This window comes from Trachurus trachurus (genome assembly GCF_905171665.1).
Source record: "Trachurus trachurus genome assembly, chromosome: 12".
Classification (NCBI taxonomy): domain Eukaryota; kingdom Metazoa; phylum Chordata; class Actinopteri; order Carangiformes; family Carangidae; genus Trachurus; species Trachurus trachurus.
The window spans coordinates 20,534,163-20,548,443 of NC_139908.1; the positions used below are offsets into that span (position 1 = coordinate 20,534,163).

The 14,281-nt window shown below is 39.3% G+C and overlaps 1 protein-coding gene across 1 annotated transcript in view; it reads right to left on the reverse strand.

The window, feature by feature from the left end:
• Positions 1 to 2,774: 2,774 nt before the first annotated feature.
• lpar1 (lysophosphatidic acid receptor 1) overlaps positions 2,775 to 14,281 on the reverse strand; it is a 35,319-nt gene continuing 23,812 nt past the window's right edge. Inside the window, exon 3 of the mRNA XM_083983729.1 lies at positions 2,775 to 7,001. Within this exon, the coding sequence (XP_083839855.1) occupies positions 6,676 to 7,001 (326 nt within the window). The 3' untranslated portion in view covers positions 2,775 to 6,675. The remainder of the gene's footprint in view (positions 7,002 to 14,281) is intronic.

Here is a 14,281-nt window from a genome sequence, read left to right on the forward strand (position 1 = left end):
ATGCGTAATTTCAATTAAAAAACAAGTGAGTTTTCATTCAATTCCAAGTAATATGTTTTTTTTAAACAGGTTTTGTGTCATTTATGTAATTAACACATTATTAACAAGTTATTGTATTTGTTACCACTAAATGATTTACCAAACATTTCAACAACAGCAGTCACTTCAGTCTTCCATTTTCTCACCACCCTCTCTTGCTGCTCTGCCGTCGCTTTCCCCACTGTCTGTCACCAATGTTCCTTTTCTTATCTGTGTTTGCAGTCAGTTCCTTCTCCCTGTCTCCATCTGCGCTGTTTTTGCAATGTTTTCGTTCAAATGTATCACACAACCAGCTGCAGATACTGCGTAACCAGCACTCATTCACGGTGAATTAGTCGATTGTCCCTTCTCCAAACAAAAGGTTTATCTGAATGGACTCTGTAACCTTCCTGCCAACTTGCTATAGCAGCTCTCAATGTTTGGTGACCAGAGATTATTACTGCCCTGAAAAATCGCTTCCTGTTTTGTCAAGATAATCTCTTTTTCTTCAGAACATCTTTACTGAACAGAAATTTGATAATGCTTGAGAGGAAGTTGGAAAGTAGAGTTGATGTTTTTTTATGATGCATTAGAGGTGCCGTGATTCCCAGTTACCTTGACATGTTAGAAGCTTAGCTTTTTATGTCTTGTTGACTTTTCCATGCGTTATGAATTTTCTTGGCAACAAGATTGCTGATACTGTCCACTCAAACCATGGGCTGTAGCCTAACTGCCATACATGCAGTGGCACATTTGACCACAGGGACTTATTTGTCAGTCAGCAATCTATGGTGGGATGAAGAAGTGACATCCCACTCACTCAGCGACAGCACAGAGGAATTTCCTGCATGGCTGCAGTGGCTCTGATTGGCCCATTCAGGGAGTCACAGGAAATAGGTCGACATATATCAGTCAACTGGAGGCTAGCACTCAAAAGTTGTGGAACAATAAACATAACACACACACACAGAAACGCGCGCACACACATTCTTTCCTATAAAAACATTTGGCTGCTGTTGCTAGGTCTCCTGCTCAATTCATGTCACACATGACACATAGTGGCCCCGACTGCTCTTAGTAGCCTTAACACATACCGCACTTGTACAGTGCACACTACTTCATGTGGTGTCTGCTTCATGTCCACATAATGTAAAGTGATCTCTTTCTAACTTACGTTCCAGTGTTTTTACTGGCAAGACAGGGACACGATTTAGTGTTGTTTTTATCAGAAATACTTCATCAAATACTCACTTACCAAGTTGTTTGAGAGGCTATAGAATCACCACGTATCAAATGGCATTATGAAAACAATAAGTCTGTCTGAAAGCTATGGCAATCAGTCATAAACCTCCAGAGAATTTCACATGAGTCTGCAGGTCACCTTAGTTTTCCTGGGAATTATAACGAGTTTCAGCTCGTTATTTAACTGTACGGCATGCGTCTTGCTGTTTGCTCTTATGCTTCGTTTTCGGATAGCTGCTTCACCAAATAAAGCTGTATAATGAAAATAACTGTATCCCTTCTAGGGGTCTGTTAGCAGCTAGCTAGGTGTTTAACAGCTACTGTAAGGGCCCTCTTTTGTCAGAGACCAAAAGCAGAGCTAACAGAGTATGAGCTTTGGGTCCACATTAAGCAGGTGACCAGAAACATCAATGCTAAATTGGCTGCTTGATGTATTAATATGCTAAATACACCTCCAATCAAAAGCTGCCATCAAAGCAAAGGTGGCTACTTAAAAAAAAAACTAACATATAAAACACATTCTGCTTTGTTTAACACCATCCATATGTGTTCCCTCATAGTTTTGATGTCTTCTGTTTGAATCTACAATGTAATAGCCTAAGTAATAAAAATAAAGAAAAAACACTGAATGAGAGGGTGTGTCCAAACTTTTGACTGGTAGTGTATGCTAATTTATTGCAATGTAAAAAGTGATGATTTTAATGTTCTTGTGTTCACAACTCATTTCTTCAATCATTAAAATATCCTTGCTGAGGACTTGAATAAAACAGGCTAATTATCTTATATTTGCCAGGAAATATCTGATAGCTGTAGCTAATTTTGCAAGTTATATATTTTGACACAGCATAAGCATACTATAAGTTATAATGTATAAGGACAAATTGTAGTGGAAGATTAAAGTCCAAACTTTCCTGGTCTGGTCTCATCAAACTCCTTTTTTTTTGTTTTGTTTTTTTCTAGCTAGCTGTAAGAAGTTAACCTTATCTGGTACTTGGTAGCATTCACTGCTTAATTCCATGAAGGGACAAAAATGCAAATGTTTTCTGGTGTGTGTATTAAGTGAGCCAAGTCCAAACAGACCACCTAGACAGACACTTAATTCATGAAGCATTTCTTCTCACCTCTAACATGCACACAAAAGTCATCCAAAGGAGACTCTGAAAAATCATTTTCCACTTAGAAAATATAAACACATGGAACACACAGACCCAAACCCTCCATGTGGTAGGAGCATATTATCAGTGTGTGTCAGTCTGTGACCCCCTGTTTGCCTGTTACTGACTTTTCAGATGTCATGGAAACAAAAACACAGTAGGATAACAGAAAGGAGCAACCACATCAAGGCTAAACATGAAAGCTAAAATGAGACCCTCAAAAAGACGTTCAGTTCTATTCATAGTTTACATGACAGTGTTGATGAAACTATTTTAACAACAACAACGATGAATTTCACATAAAAAACAACAACAACACAATATTTCAGACTTTTCACATGTTTTTTATTGTTTCTGGGATATCAACACTATGACTCTGGCTGGACATTCATTGATATTGGCCCCTACAGTATGGATAGTATGTGTCACAATTACTTTCTACAAACTACTAGTACATGGCATATTAAATCTGAACCTGACTCTTTAACAGAAATTTGAAGCAATGTTTCACTTTGGAAGAACAAAATGTTTCACACAGCTCAAAAGCATCAGTCACTGTTCCTAATAGTGTGAATTTCAATCTAGGTATATTTTTTGGGATCAACAATAGTGTTTGGTATGATGTTAAAATGCAACACATAGTAGCTGCATCATGTGACACTCTGTCACTTGATGCCTGCAGCAAACATCAAATGCCAACCTGGGCGAGAAGGCAATACAACTTTTTTTTTCTTTTTTCTGCAGAACATCACACTTCAGTGCACACCAGGGCACTGCCAGTGGATTTTGTGGCTTTACATACAAAATAGAGAGTGCAGGTGTTGTGAATGAATTTCTTTGTTTTGTGTTGGAACCAAACATTATAATTGTGTGCTGGAATTAAAATAACCCACATTTGAGGATTTGAAATTGTCTTGACACATAACATAGCAAGTGCTGTGGTTATGAGATTGTAATTCATTTGACATTTGAGGCGGTGTTGTGTATCTTTATTATTTCGAAAAAACAAACAACTTTCTTGTGAAAACTGTCTACAAAAGTGAAATATCGCTCCAACACTGACATTATTATTATTTTTTTGTTGTACTATAAGGCAAATGTAAGACAGCGGTGTTAGCAACACACAAACTTAAGGAGTAGTTTGACACCACCTGATAATCTAAGCTTGCTCCCCTCTAGTGGTTGAAGTTCCCACCTTGCTGCAGTGATACACAAGTGTACACTGGGACACTATGACATCACTGCTGAGTGTGGTCATAGGTGAAACTTTCAACCAGTGGCAGGAAGCAGTCAGTTTACTGCTTTTCAGGCTGTTGTTAAGTTACTCTTTATGAAAAAATATAAAAAATGGAAGGCACTGCAAACATAGGTATTGAGTTCTGGGTCACAAACTGGTTAATAACTGTAACTGCATCTACAAGACTTTCATTCATTAGGGTCATAATACAAAGAGCTCATGACATAAAAACATTAACAAAATCCTACAGTACATTTGGACAGAGCATAACACAGTTAAATTTACACACACAAAAACACTTTCCCTTTGGTGATTAACTTCGAATAATATATTTTATATACATACATACTGTACACATTATACTTACAATGGTATACAAAGAGTGACTCACTGGTAAAACAACAACATACAAAGACAGAGAGTTTAGTTGGTTTGCTATATAACCTGAATCAATACTTGGTTAGAAAAATGTTACAGTGAAATGTGAGATATGGAGAGTCGTATCCAGAGTCATAGATAGACAAAGTTGGGTCAATGAAATGATGAGTGGCGCTCCTGCTGCCACTACTCTCGCAAGGCCCCTTGTGTCGTAAACAGAAATGAATGGTGGACAAAGGCAAACGGTGGATGTAAGAACACCAAACAAACATTTTTATTGAAGATTGTTGCCGTTGAACTTATGCGTGGGCGTCGATGACAGTGAAGAATACCGCCTGACCTCATGTAAGCGCTGCAGTCTAAATCCCTGACAAACATCTTGCTTCCTGGAAAACATCTGACTGTATCTTTGGCTGCATTTCTCACTTTGCTGTCAGCTGTTGGGAGCTCTGTCTGTGTATTCTGGCCAAAGAGTGTTTTGATTCAAGTCACAACAAAAATGTTCAGCTGGTAATTTTTAACAATGCACGTCATAGGGATCGCTGCATTGGCTTTCAGCTGCTACATAATCACAAGCTAATGGCAGAAGACCATTCATCACTATGTTGGCTCAACTCTGGCTCCACTTCGCGCTAAGTCCGCTCATTAAGAAAAACACCTTAACTGCTTTGAGTGTTATCATATGAGTAAACTGTAACACAATATTATCATAGTCAGCAGACCTTTTAAATAAGAGTTGACTGACAAACACGCTCAATGTTGTGGTATGGTAAACACCAACATTAGCATAACCCCAACCATCTGACATGGGTATGAGTACGTAGTACCTCACATCACCATTCATTTTCTAGTAAAGGTATTTTTCTGTACTTTCCTTTAAGTATATGTTGAATGAACTTAGTGATGCTGCAGTTCATGATGCCCCAGAGGCAAAGCCAATAGGTGTATTAAGGAATGGAGACTTTCCCTAAATTCAGCCAGAAAGCAATGAGTGGATTTAATCAGTTGCAAACCAAATTCAAATAGCAATTCAAGTTTTTTTTTTTTTTTTTTTTTTTTTGCTGCTGCATCCATGTCATCATTGTGTTCACTTGTGTACAGAGGGTGGTACATCAAGTAGGTCAGTGTCAGCTTTTGCAGCATTTGTTGTAAAAGTGTACTTTGTAAACTACAATGTCAGGAAGGCACTCATTAATATCCATTTAATCTTCATGTTCATGCTGAAAAGGCTACAACAGCTTCACTGCGTCGCCCCTCACAATGCTGTGAAAAATTAACAACTTCAGTCAGTTCACAGAAACAATGAATACTGTCTCCAAATTCACTTTCCTTTCTCACCCCCACCCTCTTCTCTGCGTCACCCTCATGGAAACATCCAGTGGACGCTGGATAAAACCATGAGAGGCAGACAACTCAGCACATTTCATGTCATAATCTGAAGTCTGTTAACACTCACCAGATACGACCTTCACCTTGTCTCCACATAACACTGTGGAGCAGAGCCTGCTCTAAAACTGCAAACATCCTCCTCGTTTTTTTTTTTATTTTTTATGTAAGGTCTCTGGAACAACTTGTCTTTAATTCCTTCGAGAGAATAAACAACTTAGGATTTCCTGCAGATCTTGGATCCCCTCAAAGTATCTAAGGAGAAACTGATGGGATGGATTCATAAAGGCTTTTTAGTGGGAGCGAATAGTCAGTAGAATAATGAGTCTTATTTAAGTCACTTGTCATTAAAAGATAAATGATGAATCTAGTGGCTCTGGTCATTTAAACACTAGGTAGAGTAGCGCTGCAGTATTTTTGGTAAGTGGCTGAACACTATTGAATATATTTACAGATTTATTTGCTTGATAAGTGTCGGCAGGACAGTTAATTCATTTGTCACTATGGTTTCTACAGTTTTAAAATTAGTAAACCTGAAAGTAGTTCCAACCTCTATCAAGAAAACCACCCAAGAGTCTCCCAAAGGTCACTTTTTACGTTAAAGCCACTGTAGATCGCCTGTTTTAACATTCAGTTCTATGTGCTAAGCACAATGTTGGTTTAAAAATCTATGTATTTGAAGTCTTAAATAGTGTTTTATATCTGGGCTCTGACCCGAAATGTTGCAACAAATATGAATTAGTCCGAAGGTGGGTGTAACCCAGGAAAAAACCCGTGACAACAGGTTACAAAGTGAGAGAAGACTGGAGAAAGATGGATGGGTTATAGGCTACTGGCTTTACCTTCATTTCACAGATTACTTTAAATAGTTCATATCAGCATTGCCTGTAACAACACATTCAACACAAACAGAAAATAATAAACAACTAAACAAAAAATACCAACAGCCTATCAGAGTCCTTGGAGATCAGACTCGCTCCTGTGTTTCGTTCTCCATAGAAAGATGAAGTCTTTCCATCTTTCTTCATAGTTGCCGCTCCCTTCATCGTTGTGATTTTATCCAGCTCATCGTCCAATCCTCTCCGCCCGCCTTATCTTCATCCTCCCATTTATCACGTCGTTGCCTTTCGTTCATGTCATGTTCGCTGTCCCTCTTGACCTTCCCATACCTCCATTTAAACCTTTATCAGTCACTGTTTCCAAAAGAGATTAACCCCTTCAAGCTGTGTGGATTAATCTCCTTTGACATCCAGCCCTCCTTTATACTACTGAGTGTTCGTTGTGGTGGTGATGGTGGTGGTGCATACCGCCGCTGCCTAGCACCGTGTGGTTGATGGACGACGCCGACCGGTCGGATCCCTCCGCCGCCGTCCCGTTGACGTTCTCCTGCCGCTGGCAGCACAGGATCTGCCTGAAGGTGGCGCTCATTTCCTTGTCACGGTAGGAGTAGATAATGGGGTTCATGGCTGAGTTGAACTCGGCCAGGAGCAGGAAGAACTTTTCGTAGGTGAGGACGTTGCAGTTGGCGCAGAAGACGTCGAGGAGGAGGATTACCAGGCCGGGAGTCCAGCAGACGATGAACGCCCCTGAGGAGACAGAAGAGAAAAGGAGTTTAAAATGGTGATGTTTTTCAGAAAAAAAAAAAAAAGGTAGTTCCATAGATTACTTTTGTTTCCTAAAATCACATCTTTATACAGAGGTTAGATAGGCATCGCTAGTACAAGAGAACTAGTTTGTACGTTTGTTGGAAACAAAACAGTGATACCAGTTCCAGGACAATCCCACCCACTGTGAAAGGAAGGCTTACACATAAACCCACTGGTGTATGCAACTATTAGTCACCATGTCAGTGGATCTGATGCTTTGTGCACAATGAGCTCACACACTTGGGTGTAACCCTCCTAGCATGTGGTTATGGCATCTCATAGAAACATGTGAGTAAAAAACATTTTGTGGTGTCCCTGGCTCCTTGATGGACAAAGAGGCTGTAAATGCACCAAACAGACGCCTGATTAATGAAGTGGTTAAAACGCTTTAATAAACTATTTACATTCTACACGTTGACCTTTGACCCCCATTAAGTCGTAAAAGACAAAGTCATGCTTTAACTGGACAGTCTAAATTGAGTGAAAGTTTGAAAATGTTAAAGTTTGAGAACTTGAGTGAAAGTTTGAGAACTTTCACTTTCACTTTTATGTTATTCATGTTCTGAACACACCTTTTTTTAATCACACCAAGATTTCACAACTTTAGAATGACACATTTTGTATCTGGATTTTCTTACATAACATGAACGACATAATCCACGACACATTGTCTAATCAACTACTCACATACAATAACTTTTCCTCTTTCAACTAGCCCTTGGAAAGTTATGGAACTACAGTACAAGAAACTTTAAGAATGACAAAAATACGGTAAGGCCTCATACAGGAATAAACAAGTAAAGGGAGCCTTTGGTGTTGACTTTTGTTTGTGTCTCTGTGAATCTTGTGATGCTGATTCTAAAATTTCACTTTGTCGACATGCTGCATTTCAATCAAATCAGTGATTTTTCTCTAATTAGTATTTTCATGCGTATGTGCAACACCAGGTCAAAGACTTCTTGAATTTCTTGATGACAAGGTTTTGAGTCAGACTTGAATTTTGCTGAGTCACATTTAGGAAACAATGATTCACTCACTCACACAAGTCTTAGGACTTGATTGATGTTTACATGTTCTTCTCAATATTCCTACTTCATCAGATTTAATGTATGCGACAAAGCCACACTGCTTTGGAGTCAGAGTTTTCTTTTTCTTTTTCTGCCTGTTTTGATACTGAAAATAAAAATCACTTTACAACCACATTATACCAACAGACCCACCACCATCCATCCACAGAGGGAAATACAAAGTCACTCGATAACCACTTGTAAAAACTTTTAAAAGACATCTTGTGAGCAAAATGTACTTTTGTTTTATGGTGTTCGCAAATTGTTTATTATTGTGGGTGCATTAGGTTTCCACTTAGGGAGCCCCTAAAGTGAAAAATACCACTAAGAGGCTGTCATGTAAGTTTAAACTCATCATATAAAATAAATGGATCTTAAACAAATAAGTTTAAGAGCCATTACCTGAAATCTGTGTGAATAGAAAATCAATTGATCTTCCATTTGCTTTCACCACACAATACCACAACACTTCCCCTCTCTTCCATGTTGCTTGTATGACACATAATGAGGAAAAGGGAGAATGCTTTATGAGGGAAAAGGGAATTATGTAATTGATGAGCTGTTTTATCATCTTTTATGTTATCACTGTTGATGACTTGCCCAACGAATGAGGAAAAACATTCAAACTTGTCACGATTAAAAGTCCACTCTCAAAGAATCCGACCTTGACGAGAGTTCTCTGGAAATAAGCTCAAGCAGCCCGTCAGTCATAATCCCCGCCATTATCCACATCTTCCATCATCCCTCCCTTAACAAGAAACATGCAGAGAAACAGAACCGATTGACCTCCACCTCATTTTCACAGCCATATCTCGACTCCTCCATCATCATATCTCTAAGCTTCAAATCTCATCTGGATGGGGACAGCATATCATTATGTCTCTGGGTGGATGAAGTGTGCTGGCACAGCGGAGGAGGTGGGGTGTGGAGGGTGAGTGGGCGGCGGGGGGTCACTGACTCATCACTCGCGAATGTCAAGTTCAAGCGCGTGTGAATTCTGTCAACAGATGCTATTTGTCCGAAACTGCAAGACAACTGCGTGACATTACACTCTTGAGACAGTAAAACAGAAAGTCTTGATGAGAAATTAGGCAAGTGGAGACGGGAGAGAGACAATACTGACAGGCAGGCCTGTTATCTGTTAGTGTTTTGCAGGCGGCAGCTGCAGCGGAGGCTTGACCTCACTTCCCAGCTATGCAGGCAGACTCTCCAGAGTTAGATAAATTTCTCAAATGGTTCGGAGCCCAGCAGAGAAACTATCCCAACTATTTGTGTCTCGGTGAAACATCTTACTACGGACAGGACGACATTCAGAAAAAAAAAGAAAAGAAAAACATGCCAACGACCAACACCGTGACTGCATTACGTGACCATGTTTCTTGCCTTTAGCAAAAATCTACCCTTTATACAACCTATAATAGAGCAAAAACAAATATAAAACAACAACTGAAACACGCAACACTAATTGAGTTTTTATAGATCCGTTTCCACTATTGAGTTTTCCCACAGAATGAGGAAGAGAGCAATCTTTGTGTGAAGCTGTGACCTGAGAGGTTTCACCCCTGGATTCTTTCATTTCCTCTCTGAATCCAGGGCTACGTAGATGTTTGCGTTACACCCTTCATCTTTAAATTACCTCCCCTCCCCGCCACCACCAATAAAAAACGAAAGAAAAGAGACGCTGCTTTACCACGACCACATAGAGCAGCATTATTGCAGGTTCACAGAGGGTAAACCAGTGCTTTTGTTTACGGAAGGAACAAATGAGTCTTTTTTTTTTTTTGGCAGATTCAGATGAATCCCTTTGCCTTGTCGCTTGCTTGAAAATGCAGCATGGCAGGCGAAGAGACAGGAGAACTGGAAAGTCGGTGGAGGGGAAGTACATGTAAACAAACAAGGCCCTATAAAGAAGGCCCGGAAAACTTTGGAAATGTATGGAAAAGGACTTTGATCCTTTCCAGGCTTTAAAAGAATTAGGAATTTCACAGAAGCAAGGGACATGTATGGGTTTTTGTTGTGTCCCGCTCATAGCAACAGTGTCCTTCCTCTGTGACACACTGTGACATTTGCAGCTCTGTTACACAGTGATTTGACTTTTTGCTGACATGACAACATGTCAACAAAGCCAGAACTGATCTTGTTGGAACTATAGTCAAGGGACCAATATGAAAAAATCATACTGTTATCTAACAATATCCTGTGAGAATGATAATATAATAAAAGACTATCATGCCTTATCTCACCACTAACTTATTATTTCAGATATATTGTTAGGGTTTTGTTAGGTTTTTGTTGCTACGTGCAGGCTGTTCCCTCCATACTCCACCAGATCTTCTGAGACACCTGCAGCTCATCTTCACTGACTGCCACTCCCACCACCTAGAGCTTACAGACCGGTCTTTCCCTCCACTCTGCCAGTTTGTTATAAATCCACTCATGCTAAGTGCTCAACTCCCTTTCCTTGTGTGCGTTCTCTTGGTTGTGCCTGTTTCTGACTTTTTCATCTGACGTTTTTTCTCTCTTTCTCTACCCGTAGCCCTTTCAACGCATTCTGTCCCGTTTGCCTCACCAGGCCTGCTTCTTCCCCTGGTTTCCCTTCCTGTTTCACATGCCCAAGCCTCGCCTATTAGCCCCACTAGGTTAAACTCTCTTTAACTGCCTGCACCTCTGTCTCTGCCTTTGTCCTGGCTTCACCTTAACATGTATTGTCAAATCATATGATATAACATCTTTATAATCATGACTTCAATGTCTCAAACACTTGAAGAACCTCTGGGTTACTCTACAGTAGGTATCTTCCAAAAAAAAATTCAAATGTGCCGTGATGCCATGTAAGAACTGCGTGTAAAAACCTGTCTCTGAAAGACCCTATTAGGAGATCTTCATGTTATTATACTGAAACTTTGGTTATATAAATGTTGTCATTTTGGCTGTATATCTCTGAACAAGACTTGACTCAGAGACTTAAAAAAGAACATAACAGGAGATCTGAAATCATCATCCTTCCAAACCTTTGTCCTTTTTCTCATTTTCTATTCCTGGTGGAAATGGGCTTCCATAAGAGTGGGAACAGAGGAGGCTGGGAACAAAAATAAGGAAATAATAGAGACCAGACTATGGCACTGAACCCCACACTCCCACAAAAACACACATGAAAAACTGAGGGTAGACACGGATAAACACTCACATGTGCAGACACAAACACACGCAAACACTCACTTACATAATTATACATGGCACACAGACAGATGGAGGAGCACTCCAACACACTCAGAACATTTGGGCGGTGTTGGGAAAATACTAACAAAAACTGTCCACTCCTTCCCAGCCTGCTTAGTCTTATAGTCAACATTACCATCAATATTATGAAAGACATTTTGAAGTCTCTGTTTTTGTCCCTGCACACTTCCTGTAGATTAGGAAACACTTTTTCTTTTAATATAGTCTAACATCATTTATGTCGGGAAAGGCTTTGCACTAATGGCTGACGTGTCGTATTTCTTCCATTTGTCATCATTAAGATGTTTATGACACTGTTTTTCAGCATCAGTGATGCATTTTCTATTCTTTTCCAGACAACAGCTTGTTCTTTTACCCTCAGTCACATGTAGTGTGCTACATAGTTCCAGTAATAGTAGGTTAAATGGCTTAAAGGATTATGGTGGTGGTTTTGCATGTTTAGCCTTTTTTACTAGAAATTACATGTTTTTTTTGATTGTATACATTTTGGACTGCCACCAGATTTTTGGCTCTGCTATAAAATAAAACAAACTGCAGAAATTTGAAACATGCTCAGGAAAGGTAAGCCACCACATCAGTGAACAATATAGCATCCTTGTCTATATTGTTACAATAGGGTTATATTACACAAGACATGATAGATGAAGAAACTGGTAAGCATGCTACATTTAACAGGGGAAAAGATGTGATAAAGAGGTAACAATGGTGTTCCGCCAATGGAGACAGCTCTTAAATTAACTCACAATGTTCCTTTTAGATTCGTAAATAAATGGCTGATATTGGCAATGTTGGCGATTCAACACCGGCTAAACATAGCTTGTTTGGGTTTAGACCTATAGTGAAGGTCATAAGACAATAGTGCCCTATTGAGAGTAGAGTACCCTGTATGGTTCTGCAGCAGACACACATTTTCTAAAACAACATTAATATTTATTTTCTACAGTAAAGCCATAGTTTGGCCTTGTATCCTCTGGCACCAGCAGCCAGCACTGAGTCTGAGTCCGTTTGATTACAGCCACAGGTCAGGTTGCAGATATTAAGGTTAGAGTTATATTTATATTTAGGTAATTATATTTAGAGATCATATCAGTTAATAAATTGGCGGTGTAATGAGTGGGTGTGGGCTGCGGTTACAGTTTCACAAAAGTGAACAGAACTGCAATGTACCATAAAATTAACTCCCACACAGAAAAACCAAATCTGCCATTTGCTTAACAACATGTACTTAAATCAAGTCAAGTCTTCTAACATAATCTTAATCTGATAATGTTCAGCAGTAATCTCAATATTTATGTTCATCAATGAAGTAATACAATTTCAAAATATCCTGAAAGGCCCTTTAAGCCTCTGATCTTTATAAAGCTGTGTCTCACACCTCTGAGAGCCTGTACATTGTGCTGATGTTTTCCACATGTAGTAACATACTTAACTCATTACAGAGGTTCACATTTGGCTATCTTGGATTTTCATGTTTTAGTATTATTTCTCACATGTCCTGAAACCATCTACGGTTTCCACTAATGTGCAATTCTCCCAGGCCCTTAAAAATGAATAAACATCCAATATCAAATTACTGTTCACATTCTTCCTTACATCTCACTCCCCTTTTCCCATCAATCTCTCTATCTGCATCTCTCTCCATCTTTTTCTCTTGCTGGTTTCCTGTCCTTCTCCCCCCCACTCTCCCTATACGCCCACTCATTTTCGCACGTCCGACATCATTTTTCTTCTTTATCTTCATTATTACGACTTTGTCTTTTCACAGTCTGTCCACTCTCCCCTCCCTCACTCATCTCCATGCTGTTGTTTTAGAACCTGTCTGCCTCTCAGCTTCATCCTTCTCATGCATCTCTGCCTCTGTTTTTCTTTCTATCCTCTTTCTAACCGAGCCATCATCTGTGTTTATGAAAATGATCCAAATGATCCTGCTACGACAAGTTAGTGCGGAAAGATGCCATTATCTACTTCTGAAATGGCCCAATTGCTTCTCATTTGTCCACTGAGGGATTACTTTGTCCCTTTCCCTAATTTCCATAATCACCACTTACACACACACAAATTGAAGATTAGATAAAAGTTTGCATTCAATAGCTGAGTGTTAGTTAGTGATAAAGAGGCTTGTGGTGATGGTGTCACAGTGATCTAATGTTTACAGAAATACGCTTTTGACTGGAAGTACAGCGAGTTCTTTGAAATGGCAATAGTGATGTTTTTTTTCCTGCTAGCACAAGAATCTTATCAAGTTCCTACAGTGTTGTTGTTCGCTTTCAGTGACTCACTTTGAAGTGCTATGATTTCTAATATTTAAACCTTACCTCTCTTTTTTTCTCAGCTGTTTTGACATTAAAGATAAAAAAAGTTCAGGGTAAAAACAACAGACAATACACACTGGCACTGCAATGTTCTGTCATGGTTCAGATCAAACCCAGATTGTTAGCCACAGTCATTCCAGTCACCAGCAACTTTTAAATCGAATTTCCCCAAACTGCATCTGATTAAAAGAGGTCCGTTGGACCGTCTTTTATTATTTGTTTCAACTCTAAAATAATAGCAGTCTGGTCCTAGTCTGTAACTGTTTGTTGAGTGTTGTCTGCATATAAGGCAACATTTTCTCCCGCTGGTCTTCTTCAGTGTGACCAGATTCTCTTAATTAGTTCAGGTTATGAATTAAATTTTCTGGATGAAATCACTTGTTCATACACCAATAGTCAGTTTTTGTTTTTGAGACAACTACAAACATAAACATGTTTCTTTTTCAGCATACTAAAAATGGGGATTAATTTTAGGTTTTGCTAGTGTTACATAGCTAGCATTAGCTATATCAGCTTCAAAATGTATTCCTTTACGTTCCAGTAGCTGTTTCCATTAACGTAACAAAACACTGTTAACTCGTCTTTATCAAGTCTTAGCATG